This window comes from Lepidochelys olivacea (genome assembly GCF_965140295.1).
Source record: "Lepidochelys olivacea isolate rLepOli2 genome assembly, chromosome: 1".
NCBI classification, from domain to species: domain Eukaryota; kingdom Metazoa; phylum Chordata; order Testudines; family Cheloniidae; genus Lepidochelys; species Lepidochelys olivacea.
This window is the reverse complement of record NC_140411.1, coordinates 218237007-218250779: the sequence shown is the minus strand read 5'-3', so window position 1 is coordinate 218250779 and position 13773 is coordinate 218237007. Positions and strand designations below refer to the sequence as shown.

At 48.5% G+C, this 13773-nt stretch overlaps 1 protein-coding gene across 2 annotated transcripts in view; it reads left to right on the top strand.

The window, feature by feature from the left end:
- LOC311525920 (alpha-2-macroglobulin-like) overlaps positions 1-13773 on the top strand; it is a 57869-nt gene that overhangs the window by 29223 nt on the left and 14873 nt on the right. Inside the window, exons 18-26 of one of the 2 annotated variants that reach the window (XM_084638413.1) lie at positions 222-339; positions 1017-1245; positions 2399-2525; positions 3200-3321; positions 8466-8517; positions 9117-9200; positions 9690-9866; positions 12259-12343; positions 13581-13737. In XM_084638413.1, the coding sequence (XP_084494539.1) occupies positions 222-339; positions 1017-1245; positions 2399-2525; positions 3200-3321; positions 8466-8517; positions 9117-9200; positions 9690-9866; positions 12259-12343; positions 13581-13737 (1151 nt within the window). Of the gene's footprint in view, positions 1-218; positions 340-1016; positions 1246-2398; positions 2526-3199; positions 3322-8465; positions 8518-9116; positions 9201-9689; positions 9867-12258; positions 12344-13580; positions 13738-13773 lie in introns of both variants that reach the window. The other variant, XM_084638414.1, reaches the window with a different exon arrangement.

Here is a 13773-nt window from a genome sequence, read left to right as displayed (position 1 = left end):
GCTGGGAGAGTGGGGTGGGGAAAAGAATGACTGGTTGCAAGCAGAGATAGTCTAAGTTTGGGTCTGAACATGGCTGAAGTTTGTGAGGAAGGGTTATTAGATCTAGAGTTTAGGATCAGGCCTATCACTAACTGGAAACAAAATGCCATGGTTTAGAATAAGGTCTAACATATGTCCTCTCTGCCCTCGCCACACCCTGTACCCCTAATGTCTGAAAGAAGCTCTTACATCTGCGCGGATGTCTTCATCCCTTTTGGATTACATCATCGATCATGGCCCAGTGGAGACCATCCGGAAGTATTTCCCTGAGACGTGGATTTGGGATTTAGTTCCAGTGAAGTAAGTGATGTTTATGGGATGTGGTGAATGCGGTCAACTGGATTACACAGACACTCAGAAGAAGTTGCTCAGACACCATGAGATGTGCTTATATCCTTCTGTCATAGATGCAGTACCTGTTGTAGATAGACTAGAGAGAGACAAGCATGAGGGATGGATAGGCAGGTAGAGGAAAGGCAGGAAGTAAGTTAACTAGTTCTACTAAAACACCACAGCCACTCCTCTCAGTAACTGGGAGACACTTAATTGTGTGGATCACAATGGACAATCCCCTGTTAAGTGATCCAGCACGAGGTGACCTGCCTGGGAAGTGTGTGTGTGTGTCGGAGGGAGGTGTAATTTCTTTTTGGTCCCAGCTCTGGTGCAGAAGTCACTATTAGCTATGCATCTCATCCTTTTCTATAGCCGTGTGTCTGAGGGATTTTCTGTTCACCGTGGAACCCCACCCCTTGTCTTGTTACTTGAATGATTCTTCTGTGGAGCTGGATGTAGGATGGGATGGGAGGAAGTGCTCTGCAGTGAGCCTACAATAACCAACCGGCATGCACACCCCAGTGCTCCCAAAGGACCCTGCAGTTACAAATGGTGGGTGGGGGTTCATTCAGGATGCTGTGCGGGGCACGGTTGTTTCCCGCAAAGGTAGGAAAGCTCCCCCCATCTCCTTGTTTGGTCACCAGGTCTGATGGAAGTGCTGATTTGGCCGTGACCATCCCCGACACCATCACAGAATGGAAAGCCAATGCGTTCTGCACTTCAAGTGATACTGGCTTTGGCCTGTCCCCGACCGTGTCCCTCAGAGCCTTCCAGCCCTTCTTCGTGGAGCTCACTCTGCCCTACTCTGTGGTGCGCGGCGAGGCCTTCACACTAAAGGCCACTGTCTTCAACTACCTGACCCGCTGCATCAGAGTAAGGGACATTTGCAGCTTTCCTCAGCAGGGGGCAGGGAGGAGACCACATGGGCCAGTTGCAACATGGTTTCCCATCCAGGGGAGGCAGCTGATTGGCCTCTAGCAAATTGTCTTATTACAGTGGTAAGAAATGGGTGATGGAAAGGAGGAATCTGATTGGCTCCTAGGTGTGTGTTACTACTGGGGTACAGAGTGGGCATTAGGAAAGAAGGAATCTGTTTGGCTGACAAAGGTTTGCGAGCTGCAGATATACCTGAGACCAACTTCCTGTGTGGCTGAAGGCACCTGGCCTTAGACCTCCTGTGCCTATCTCATGACCCCATGGCAAGCAAGGTACCTGGGGTGACCACACACTGTGCATCACCCCTTACTCTAGCGGAGACTCCCGGCTTCCTGGAATGGACACCATCCATTATGTGCTTGGCCTTTGGCCTCATGCCACACAAGCCCCCCAGCTGCACTACAGCTGCTGGGAAACTCACTGGCCTGTTGCATCCATGGAAACGGCACTGACTCTCTAGCCCCACTGGCCTGCAGTGTATTCCTGCTCCAGCACAAGGGACTGGAGGGGACTCAGGAAGGGGGTCCCTGCAAAATTGTGGTGACTTTTCTCTCAGCTTTTATTTAAATGGGTTTCATTCTAGATAAAGTGAAGCGGGAACAAGCTCTATGGTGTTAAGAGCCCCCAAGGCACTCTCATCCTCTTCTCCATCCCTTTCCTGCCCTTTGCTACGCTCACTGATGGTCCCCAATTCTGTTCTCTCTCAGCTACTCCCAGATAGCCCCCCGCCCCCCCCAGCCAGCACTTCACCTCCTCCCCTAACAAGACATCAGAGGGGTCTCAGACTCATGCCAAGGTGGTAAATTTGAGGTCACCATTTTGTCTTTATTCCCACAGTTGGTCCTGAGTCCCTCAGGCCCTGCAATCTCCTGTTTCTTCAGAGCCATGCGCCCAACTCTCTGCCCCTCCTCAGTCTCCTGCACCTCCCCAAACCACGGTACCCCTCAGCTTTCCCCACCTCAATCCCTGCCCCACCAAATCCCTGTGGCCCCCAAACTCCTCCCCTGCCTTGTCTCATCTCCATTTACCCACAACCCCCTTGAACCCTTCTCTCTCCCTGCCTGATGGCACCTTTCTGTACAATGGACAGGTCAGCATCTCACTGGTTTCATCTAATGACTTCCGGGCTACCCCTGTGGAGAAGGAAGAAGAATCTTATTGTCTCTGTGTGAACGGACGGAAAACAGTGTCTTGGGCTGTGACCCCAAAATCTCTGGGTAAGGGACCTGGCAACTTCAAAATCTCAGGATCAGGGACTAATGGATGGGTCCAAAACCTCTTTGAAAGGGACCAAATGGCACTGAAATTTCTGGATAAGATTTCTGGCGTTTCCAACCTCTCTGGAAGGGACTGATCTGCTCTGAAAGGAGGAAGGCTGGCCTTATGGCTGAGGCACTGGACTGGACTCAGGAGACCTAGACTCAGTGTCCAGCGCTTGGGAAAGTCAATGTCCCGGTGCCTCAGTTTCCCCATCTGTAAAATTGGAATAATACATTCATCCATGTATGGGAGGTGCAGTACACGACTGCGATGAGGGCCATATAAATACCTGGACTGACAGACTGGTTGGGTCTGAAATTTCTGGAAAAGAAAGATGATGGCTCTGACACCATGCAGGGGTCTGAGTGTGAGAATCTGAAGGCCTGCCCCTGCACTCCCCTCCTCTCCATCTTGCCCAGCCCCATTCAGCGTAGCTGTTGGAGCCGAGGGGTTGGAACTAAGGCTTCTGCAGAGCTGTGCTATAGTGCTAACTACATGTGACTTGAGCTCTGCCCTCTTTAGAGAGGTTTCCATGTAACCCGTGGTGCTGCAAAGCACAACGCCAAGCGAATGACTCTGACACCCCTGTAGCTGCAGTGCCTGGCAGAACACTTATCCTTCTTTGTTCCAGGGACTGTGAATTTCTCAGTGAGCGCTGAGGCCCTGAAGACAGATCTGCCCTGCGGGAACGAGGTAGTGGAGTCCCTGGACAAAGGGCGGAGGGACACGGTGATCAAACATTTGTTAGTGGAGGTAGGTGGGCTGTTTAGTCCCTGTGGAATAGAGAAGCCATGATAACTTACTGCTGGGTCGTGACAACTGATATAATGCTGCAGGTCTTCTTGGTTTTATTGGGAAATGTAAGGGGACTGTTGCCCCCTTACTAACATTCAGTGGGGGTGTTTTGGTTGGCTAGCTCCCAGTACTAAAAGGGGGAAGGGTCGATGGGGAATCAGGACCCTGAGACTGACAGCCTCCAGGTACAATGGAGAGAGGCCAGTGCTCCAGGTCAGCCTGAATGACAGGGCGGGCAGGCTAATCAAAGAGTCAGGAGGCCAGGGAGGTCCCATCCTCCGTGTGAGCTGGATTTGCCTGGGTCAGACAGAGTGGGGCCAAGCTAAGGAGAAAGCAGGGGTCCAAGCTGAGCTGTGCTAGATCCAGAGAGAGCAGACCCTGTCCTGGGAGCAGAGCTGCAGCCCCAAAGCCAGAGGCACAGCCCAGAGAGAGCAGACTTGCCCTGGGAGCAGAGCTGCAGCAACCAGAGCCAGAGGGGCCAGAAAAGCAGCCCACGAAGCAGGTCAGTGCTGGGAGCAGAGTCACAGAAGCAGCCTGCAGAGCAGACCTGTCCTGGGAGCAGAGCTGCAGCAACCAGAGGCAGAGGGGCCAAAGAAGCAGCCCAGGGAGCTGGAGACAGCAGCAGTGCAGAGACCGAGTGGTGCTGCTGGGGCTGGAGCAGTCCGGAGCTGGGTGCAGTGAGCAGCTGGGGAGAGTGAGGGGGACCCTGGGCAGCAGGCCCAGCACAGGGAGATGCCTCAGCCAAGGGGCTCTGCAGGCCAGGCTTGGATCGTAACCCCGACAGGGCGGGGGCGACACTGGGAAGAAGGGTCCTACCACTTAGAGCCTGAGAGTGTGTGGCCACCACCAGAGCAAGTGTCCAAACCACAGCATCCCTGCAGCACAACCAGGGCCTGAGAAGAAGGCCTGGGACTTACAAGGAACAGACTGTGAACTGTCCTGACATTCCAGAGACACTGTTTGTGATGTTCCCTGCCACAGAGCGGGTTGATGTGTTTCCTTTCACCTTTCCCATTTTCCCTTATTCTTTTTAAAATTAATTGTTGATTAAATAACTTGGATTTGCTTTAACATGTATGTAATGGTCAGTGGGTCAGAGAAGTGCCCAGTGCAGAGAGAGTACCCCGGAGTTGGGACACCCTAGCCCCTGTCCTAGGTGACCACAGCAGGGTTGGGGGTCGAGCCCCCCAGGAATCCTGGGCCCAGCCTTGTTGGGGTTACGAGGACTCTGCCAGACAGAAGAGTGGAAGGGGAGTCCTCAAGAGCAGGGAGGCCACTGGGTAAAGGAAATGGGAGCAAGGACTCAGATTCTTTTGCTAGCCCACTTCACCGGGGTAGTGCAGAAGCCAGGAAAGTTCCCCACAAGAACGGGACTATTCCCCCGCTTACAGAAACCTTGATGATTTCATATGATCACACACTGTCTAATGCTGTAAAGGGAAGCAGCGATAAGTCACTACATTGGCCAATATAAACTGTAATACTGCATCACTTCTTACAGGAAAATACTGGTACCTTGCTGCACCGTGTGACTGAAATAATGAGCAAAGGTGATACGTTTGCCACAGCCATGTCTTTTGGGACAGAAACCATGACTTTTCGGTTTTGTCTATAACAAGTCATGGGATCAAGCCCTCAGCAGTGTAGATTGGCATAGCTCCATTCAATTCAATGCAGCTCTGCGGATTTACACCAGCTGTGAATGTGGACCGTGGTCCTTGTAAATTGAGCTGTGCGAATAACTGATTTTTTGGTTTGCTGGCCAACTGAAAAATCAAAAAAAGAATCGTTTTGGGCCAACCCAAATAGAAATGTTTCAGGGTTTTTTGGTGAACCGAAACAGTCAAAAAATGTAGTTTGAAGTCCAACAAAATGTTTGATTTGACCTGACATGAAATGCTCTTTCTTTTTCAATCTTTTTTACCATTTTAAAAAAAATAAATAGTGTTGAACTAAAATTAAAATGAAAAAAGCAATTTTGAATTGAAAAATCAAAACATTTTATTTCGAAAATGTCCAAATAAAATGTTTTGATTTTTTTCATTGAAACAATTTGGTGAATGCAGCACAAATATGAGAAATGTTTTGGTTAACCTGAATCTTCATTTTACAGTGAAGAAAAGCTTTTCCAAAAATTTACTTCTTTTCTTGTAAACCCTGCCAGCCCATCCCCAAATAGGACACTTCCAGGACCTGTAACAAATCTTGTGCTGTATGTGACCAGTGTAGTGGAATATGGGAGAGTGACTGCATTTAGAACATTTTTGAATTATTTGTGAATTATCATTATTTATTTTAAATCATTTAGCTTCATAATTTTAAAAAAAATCTCAAGGTAATGTGAGCCAATTTTTTTTTGTATAGTTTTTCTATAAATTTGTCTCTTTCAGTATTTTGTGATGAGGAACCCCTGGCTTTTCCCATTTTTTTTAAAAATGACACCCAACGAGACTTAATAATAATTCATAATATAAACCTCCACAGCTATTCTATGTAATAGGGAAGTAGTGATAATTTGTTACATAGTCTGATCCGAGCAATATCACGTGATAGAAGGTAGCCACTCCTCTCTCCATTATAGGAAAGCACTAATCATTTTTAAATTGTTTGATGTAAGCTGTAACACATGTTCTAATACTGCAGCTCCTCTCTGAGTTACAGAAATGGATCCCACCTTTTTCAGTAAGATACAATGCACATTATTGTATCAACCCAGAAAAAACAACTCTGTAAGCTTCAAGGTAGGAATGAGTCCTGTTGCCAGTTCCGGGTGCCACGCTTTAGGAAAGACATGAGTAAATTGGAGAGAGTCCAAAGGAGAGCAACAAAAATGAAAAAACCTGACGTATGAGGAAAGGTTGAAAGAATTGGGCATATTTAGTCTAGAGAAGAGATGGCTGAGTGGAGTACAAGATAACAGTCTTCAAATATGTGCTACAAAGGGAATGGTGATCAGTTGTTCTCCATGTCCACCAAGGGTAAAACAAGAAGAAATTGGCAAGAGAGGTGTGATACCAGGAATAACTTTCTAACTGTAAGGGTAGATAAGCTCTGGCACAGGTTACCTAGGAAGGCTGCGGATTCCCCATTATTGCAGGTTTAAGAACAGTTTGGACAAACACCTGTCCAGGATAGTCTAGGTGTACTTGGCTCTGCCACGTTCTGAGGGGGGTGGATTAGATGACCTCTCAAGGTCCCGTCTAGCCCTACATTTCTATGATTCTGTCCTGTTACAGTGAATCTGTTTTGGCTTTTGCTTTAAAGTTATCCTATGTGCCAAGTGAAATTTGAATTCTAACTTGGCTCCTTTTTCAATACATAGGGACACAAAGAACTGTGAAACACTTCACAAAAAAATTTGAAATAAGTGATTTCTAAATGGCTTCAGCTGAAGAAGTATTCACTTTGCTTCCGTCGCATTAGTGGAAATGTCCAACTTTATCTTGGGCTGATCTGACAGTTCTGTAAACACAGATTATTTTTCTCAGAATTATGAAGGAGATGAAAATTGGGCTTAAAATAATAGGAGACTAATAGCAACTTTAGGGAGTGTACTGGGGGGAGGAATAGCTCAGTGGCTGGTGCATTGGCCTGCTAAACCCAGGGTTGTGAGTTCAACCCTTGAGGGGGCCATTTAGGGATCTGGGGTAAAAATTGGGGATTGGCCCTGCTTTGAGCAGGGGGTTGGACTAGATCCCTTCCAACCCTGAGATTCTACAGTCTTGCCCTATTATTTTAAAGAACTGACTAGAGCACCACTGCCCTCTACCTGATGGAATCAGAAATGCTCATCTGCGTTTGCTAGGCTAACAAAAAGTTAGAGCTGGTTGAAAAACAGGATTTTTTTCCCCAGTGAATCTTTCACCAGAAAAAAAAAAAATCTAAAAAATATTTGATCACTGCATTTGAATTTCCTGTGAAACTCAACAGCAGATTTGTCACTGAGATTAATTTTGAAAAGACATTTTGAATCAAAACAAAAATGTTCATATTAACCTCAAATGTTGTTTTAGTGTGTGTGTGGTGGGGGGGTGTTCAACTTTTGGATTCTCCCCCTTCCCCCTGCCATACACACACACACACACACACACACACACACACACACACACACACACACACTTTTAAAAAGTTTTAACCTTTTTCGACTGAAGAAAGAGAGGGAAAGGTTTTTTGAAAGAGAGGGAAAGCCCCTTTTCACACTTGGCTACTGTTTTCCACCTGGCAAAAGTTGGAAAACAGTTATAAAAAGGGGGAAAACCGACTAGTCTCAGAATAAAAATTTGCGGGGGAGGGGTGTGTTCCAAAACCAAAAATTGTTTTGATTAAACCCTCTTTTTTTTCACAACATTTAGTTCATGAGTTTTAGTCAAAACTGTTCGCGTCATCTCAATAAATAACAGGGCTTCTTCCTTAGCTCAAGCCATGGGGGTCTGGGCCTTTGGAGCAAGAGGAGCTGAGTTCTATCCCTACTGTAGCCCTACAGGACTAATCGGCCACAGTGTGTAATGGTGAATTTCTAGGTGGCCCTGCAGTCATTACAATATGTCATTTCATGACACTGAGCGCTTTGGCCCTGACTCGGCAAAGCTTGCTTTACTTTAGGCACATGAGTTGTCCCATTGATCTCAAACAGGCTTAAAGTTAAACACTTGGCAGGATTGAGCCCCTACCTCACTTCATTAGCATCACAGCATATCATCAGCACCAGCACCTGGTGTAAAGCTGGAAGTTCTCTCTGTATCACAAGCAAAGCTCATGTTTTACAGTGTGCTAACAGCAACTAATCACCCATGGTAGATCACTGCAATATCCTCCCCTTGGGAGTGAGGAGGCAATAACTTCTTAGTAGCTGATTTCCAACTATTATCTGCTGGCTTTATGAGAATTATTGTTACATGAGAATTTGCAAGTCTCCCTCTTTCTCTGATTCACTTCCTTTTCTTTCTTTCTTTCTTTCTTTTTCTTCTCCCCAACTTTTTCCTCCTCCCCATCTCTCTCCATCACCCCTGCCCAGATGTTTCTGAAACCAGGTGCTCAATATCTCTGCAGGTTCTCACCTTTCTGATTTTTCTTCCCCTTCCCTTTTCCTCCCCAACCGAAAGCCTGAAGGGCTTGAGAAGGAAACGACCTACAACTTCCTGCTCTGTGCAGCTGGTAAGAGCCCCACCCCTCCTGACCTGCTTCTGCAAAGGGAAGGGTGGAAACCCCGGGTGTCCGAGGGGAAGAGCTAACGAGAGCAGTAATATGGGACTGAAGAAAGTGGGACACCTCCAGCTGGATAACGAGGAAACATTTCCTAACACTGAAGGTCTAGAATGGCGCCCAAGGGAAGGGCTGGAAGCGTAGGTCTTAGGGAACGTTCCTGACCCGGGTGCTGGGAAGATGGGCTAGATGGGATTTAATGGGGCTTTCCCCTTCTCTCACTCTGTGATTCCATGGAGTGAAATTACAAACTGGAAGGTGCCAGAGAAAGAGCTGGAGACTACAGTTCCCGTGTCTCGCCAGCTGGTGACACCTCGCTCCATGTGGAGGGCTGGGGTGGCAGGAGAGGGGATCCACTCCTGAGAGGGGATTTGGAGATGGGTTCACTATAAAGCTATGGAGGAATGGAGCTGCTAAAGGCAGGGAGCCCCTGTGCAGTGCCAGGGGAAAGACAGCAGCAGGGGCAGTATCCTAGCTCCTGTGCTGGGGTCTGCTCACTGCTACACAGGGGGGGATTTTACTACGAGCCCATCTATGTCACTTTTCCCCAGGAAAAACAGCGCCGCAGCTAATGCCCCTGAAGCTCCCAGAGAACGTGGTGCAGGGCTCGGCCAGAGCCTATTTCTCAGTGCTGGGTAAGTGAGGCAGTCCGAGGAGCCCAGCTGGGGGTGCTGCTGCCGTTCTCTCCCCCTTCCTGACAGTTCTGGTCTCTCTACCCGTTCCACTCCTCACCCCTTTGTGTACCCATCACAGCCCCTCCACTTATCCCCCAGCTGCCCACTGCTGTAGTCTCTTGCTAGCACTTCACCCCTTTTTCTCTCTCCTTCCCCCCACCTCTGCCTCTGGGCCCACGTCTCTAGCTATTCATCCAGCCTAGTGCTCCCATCTGTCCTTCCAGCAGCACGCCCTTCACTTTGCCTTTCATGTGTCCCTTCTCTCTCAGAGCATATTTCTCTGTCTCCTCCTTTCTCTGGGTTGTGTGTGTGTCTCTCTTTCCCTCCTATTGCCTGTGATCTCACAAGCCTGTTATGGATGTCTCACATTAGCATCCTTGCTCTGCGGTGCACTCTGCCTCCGCAGGCAGGCGGCTGGGCCACACTGACTCCCTGTGTCTCCATCCCCAGGCGATATCCTGGGCACAGCCATGCAGAACCTGCAGCAGCTTCTCCAGATGCCCTTCGGCTGCGGGGAGCAGAACATGGTCCTGTTTGCCCCCAACATCTACGTCCTGGACTATCTGAATAAGACGGGGCAGCTGAGCGAGGAGACCAAATCCAAGGCTGTCGGATACTTAGTCAGCGGTGAGGAGGGACGGGGCTTTTATTTCTTCACTTACTCCCTTCCAAGGTCGTGCTGGGAGCTTTTTGTGTCCGCCTTGCTCAGATAATGCTTCCACTGGGAAGGATGGATGGACTGAGGGGACCACCTGTCTCTCGGGGGGAACCCACTTGAACCTTCTCAGCCCTGTCATCCCATTGCTCCCCAGTGTGTAGCCCAGTGGTAATTCACTCTTACCCCAGCAAACCAGACTCGGCTTCCCAGGTGGCCTATAAGCCTTTCCTAGCCACCAGTGTATTGGCAGCACTGTCACAGCTGACCCCTCATCACACACACACCTTTGAACCAGGGCCTCTGACACCCCCCCCCGCACCAGAGGAAAGCGGTTCCCTTTCCCAGGAGCTACGCTGAGGAGTTACTCCTTTAATGGTTGGTGTTACAATAGATCACTTCCCAACAGGGGGTGCCAGAGCACAGTAGCATGCTTAGATCTAGGGTGACATCTAGGAATGTAGAGAACTCTACTCTCTGGAAGTGCTCGATGGGAGAAGATGGGTCCAAGTGGATGAATGACTGAATGACACAGCCTGGGTGCTGCACTGCACTGGGTGAACTGCACTGGGTGCATTTCTGCTGATGACGTGCAAGGCAGAGAAGAAGAGCTGGGTTGGTTCTGCAGCTCTGGCAGCAGTAAATGGAGCAAAACCTGGTGTCAGGGTTCCCTCCCTACTCTGAACTCTAGGGTACAGATGTGGGGACCCTCATGAAAGACCCCCTAAGCTTATCTCTACCAGCTTAGGTTAAAAACTTCCCCAAGGCACAAATTCTTCCCGTCCTTGGATCGGTATCACTGCCACCACCAAGTGAGTTAGAAAAAGATTTAGGAAAAGGACCACTTGGAGTTCCTGTTTCCCCAAAATGTCCCCCCAAGTCCCTTCACTCCCTTTCCTGGGAAGGCTTGAGCATAAACAAGGCGAGCACAGACCAGACCCTTGGGTTTTTAGGACAGATTCTTAAAAACAAAACTTTTATTATAAGGAGAAAAAGTAAAAGAAATGCCTCTGTAAAATCAGGATGGAAAATAATTTTACAGGGTAATAAGATTTAAAACACAGAGGATTCCCCTCTAGGCAAAACTTTTAAGTTATAAAAAAACAGGAAGAAACCTTCCTCTTAGCATAGGGAAAATTCACAAGCTAAAACAAAAGATACTCTAACGCATTTCCTTGCTATTACTTACAGTTTCTGTAATTTTGGAAGTATTGTTCAGTAGGAGCTGGATTACTTGCTTGATCTCTCTCTTTGTCTCCGGAGAGAACAACAAAAGCCCAAAACAAAAACCTTCCCCCTTAGAATTGAAAGTGTCTTCTCCCCTTAATGGTCCTTTTGATCAGGTGCCAACCAGGTTAGCTGAGCTTCTTAACCCTTTACAGGTAAAGGAGGGATTTTATGCTGCCCTTTTCTGTATGTTTATGACACGTGGGTTTAAGCCTTGTTTTCACTAGTGGAGATTTGTCTATTTGTAACACATTTAGCTGACTTGTAGTTTTAATACATGTTGATCAAGGTAAACTCTAGGCTCCTCGCTAAGGTTAACTCGACTAGCTAATGTGTGAAACTACACGTACCTTGTCTGTGTTAGGATTTAAACACATGATAGCTAGCAATGTTGGTAATGCTCCTTTATTCCTAATGTGGACATGACCTTTGCCAGTAAAGCCAGTAGCCATGACTCTGAACACATGCAGGGCAGAGCTGCTGAGTGAAAAGGGGCCCTTTCCACATAGTCACTTTTCAGAACAGCCCCACTTTGGGTCACACCTTTGATTATTCCTCATTCTCCATTTCTGCTCCACCCTGTTTTTAATGAGGTTCAGCAATCTTTCAGAGACAGTCTTCCCATTTATTTTAGGTGCTGCAAAGGGATCCTTGAACCTGGTGGCTTGTAGATGCACATCATAACCCTGTTCCCTGTACTTTCATTTAACACCTAATAGAAGACCAAGGCCTCTCTGCTGAGAGACTGAGGCTATTTTTAGGAATGGGAGGCCTGCCTGGCTTGTGTACTCTACATCGGACCTGCTTCTGGGTCTCAGACTTGATCTAAACCCAGCTTTGTTCCAGTGTAACTATTTCAGTTAGGAGGTAATATTTTACCAAAATAATTTAATCAGTACAACCCGTAGCGTGGATGCAATTCTACCCCTTTCCGATCTGGGAACAAGCTGTACTGGTATTAGCATTTTTATACTATCGTAACTATATCCACAGTGCGGTATTTGCAGCATTTTAACACTACTGGTATAATTCAAGCAGAATGTTTGTGTGTAGACAGGGCTGAAAATGCTTTTTTCCTGGCTGACGTCTACAGCTGGACTTTATTGCAGTAAAACACAACTTCATTCTCCCTTTCAGGTTACCAGACACAGCTGAAGTACAAACATTTGGACGGCTCCTACAGCACATTTGGGCCACGTTATGGGCAATCAGGGAACACCTGGTAAGATTTCAGTGTTGCTGAATTGTTTCCCTCCTCTTGTTATAACCTGGAGCTTGCCCACTGTTAACAGGTGCTGATCATGAAGGTGTGGAGGAAAGGGGAGGAGCTCTAGAGCTGATGATGTGGGGTAAGGCAACTATGAGAGGTGGTAGGGAAGGGAGATCTCCTTTAGTTCATATGCTAGAGGCCTTTGATTTTGGATTAATAACCATTTACAGCCTCCTCATTCCCTGCTCAGCTCAGAGCAGCCTCGGGGCTGTTCTAACTTGCTCCAGTTGGTCACAATCCCTTGAGGACCATACATCAGCTAGGTGTATCCAGAACACTGCACACTCCAGCGACTCACTTTCTGTACCAGGGGCTATAGGGAGGATGGCATAAAAGTGCCAGCCAAAGATTCCCCTGCTGGGTGACTTGTTGGTAGTTTCAGCTCCCTTTATGTTACCTGAGTAAGGTGCAGGGGTCAGAACAGGGCAGAGAATCCATTCCAAAGTCCAGACTGTGGATACTTGACCTTTCTTTAATTATGGGTTTGATCCTCAGCCAGAAAATTTGGCCACCACTGCCCTCAGGATAATGAAGAGGCTGGTAACTGAGGGTGGAGCCATCACAGCCCCTCAATGCTTAGTGAATGCCTTGCCGGGTGAACAAACAGGTTCTGCAGGGAGTGGCAGTGGGCAGCTCTGTAGGGGTTGCTCTTCCCTCTGCCACTACTGACTCTATTGCCCCAGTGTGGTGCTAGGGGGCGCTGTGCTGCAGGGAGCGGGGTGGGTGGCTCAGTAAGGGGCATTCTCCCTCTGAGTGCTGACCCCAGTCTGATGCTAGGGGGCGCTGTGCTGCTGTTTTTATCATAAGAAAGTGCAGAGCCAGCGTCCTGGCCATTCCTGGTCACTGAAGATTCTGAGGTCTGTTCTCCCAAGGGTTCTGGACAACCACCCCCTAAACCCACCCCTAAACTGTGCCCCAGCCATTTGAAACCAACACAGGAAGCTGGCTCACTTCCTGTCCTAAAACGGGCAGTTTAGCTGTGCCCTGTCAGACGACTGCTGGGTCTTGCCGCCAGGCTCTGCTGCATGTCAGTAGGTGGCTGAGTGAGCTAATGGTTCCCTGACCGATGGCCACCAGCTCTCCGGCCCCTGCTGCTTCCCCTCAGGATGTCGATGCCCCAGGACCCCACCCCTCCAGCGAGCAGAGGGCATGGGAGGGAGCTCTCACTGCTGCCCACTCTCTGTCGCAGGCTGACGGCCTTCATCCTCAAGTCCTTCGCGCAGGCCCGCTCTCACATCTTCATCGAGGAGAAGCACATCCAGGACGCCCTGGCCTGGCTCACTGGCAAGCAGAAGGACAACGGCTGCTTCCGCAGCTCCGGGACGCTCCTGAATAACGCCATAAAGGTGACGTATCTGCCCAGCCGGCTTCCCATGGGACCC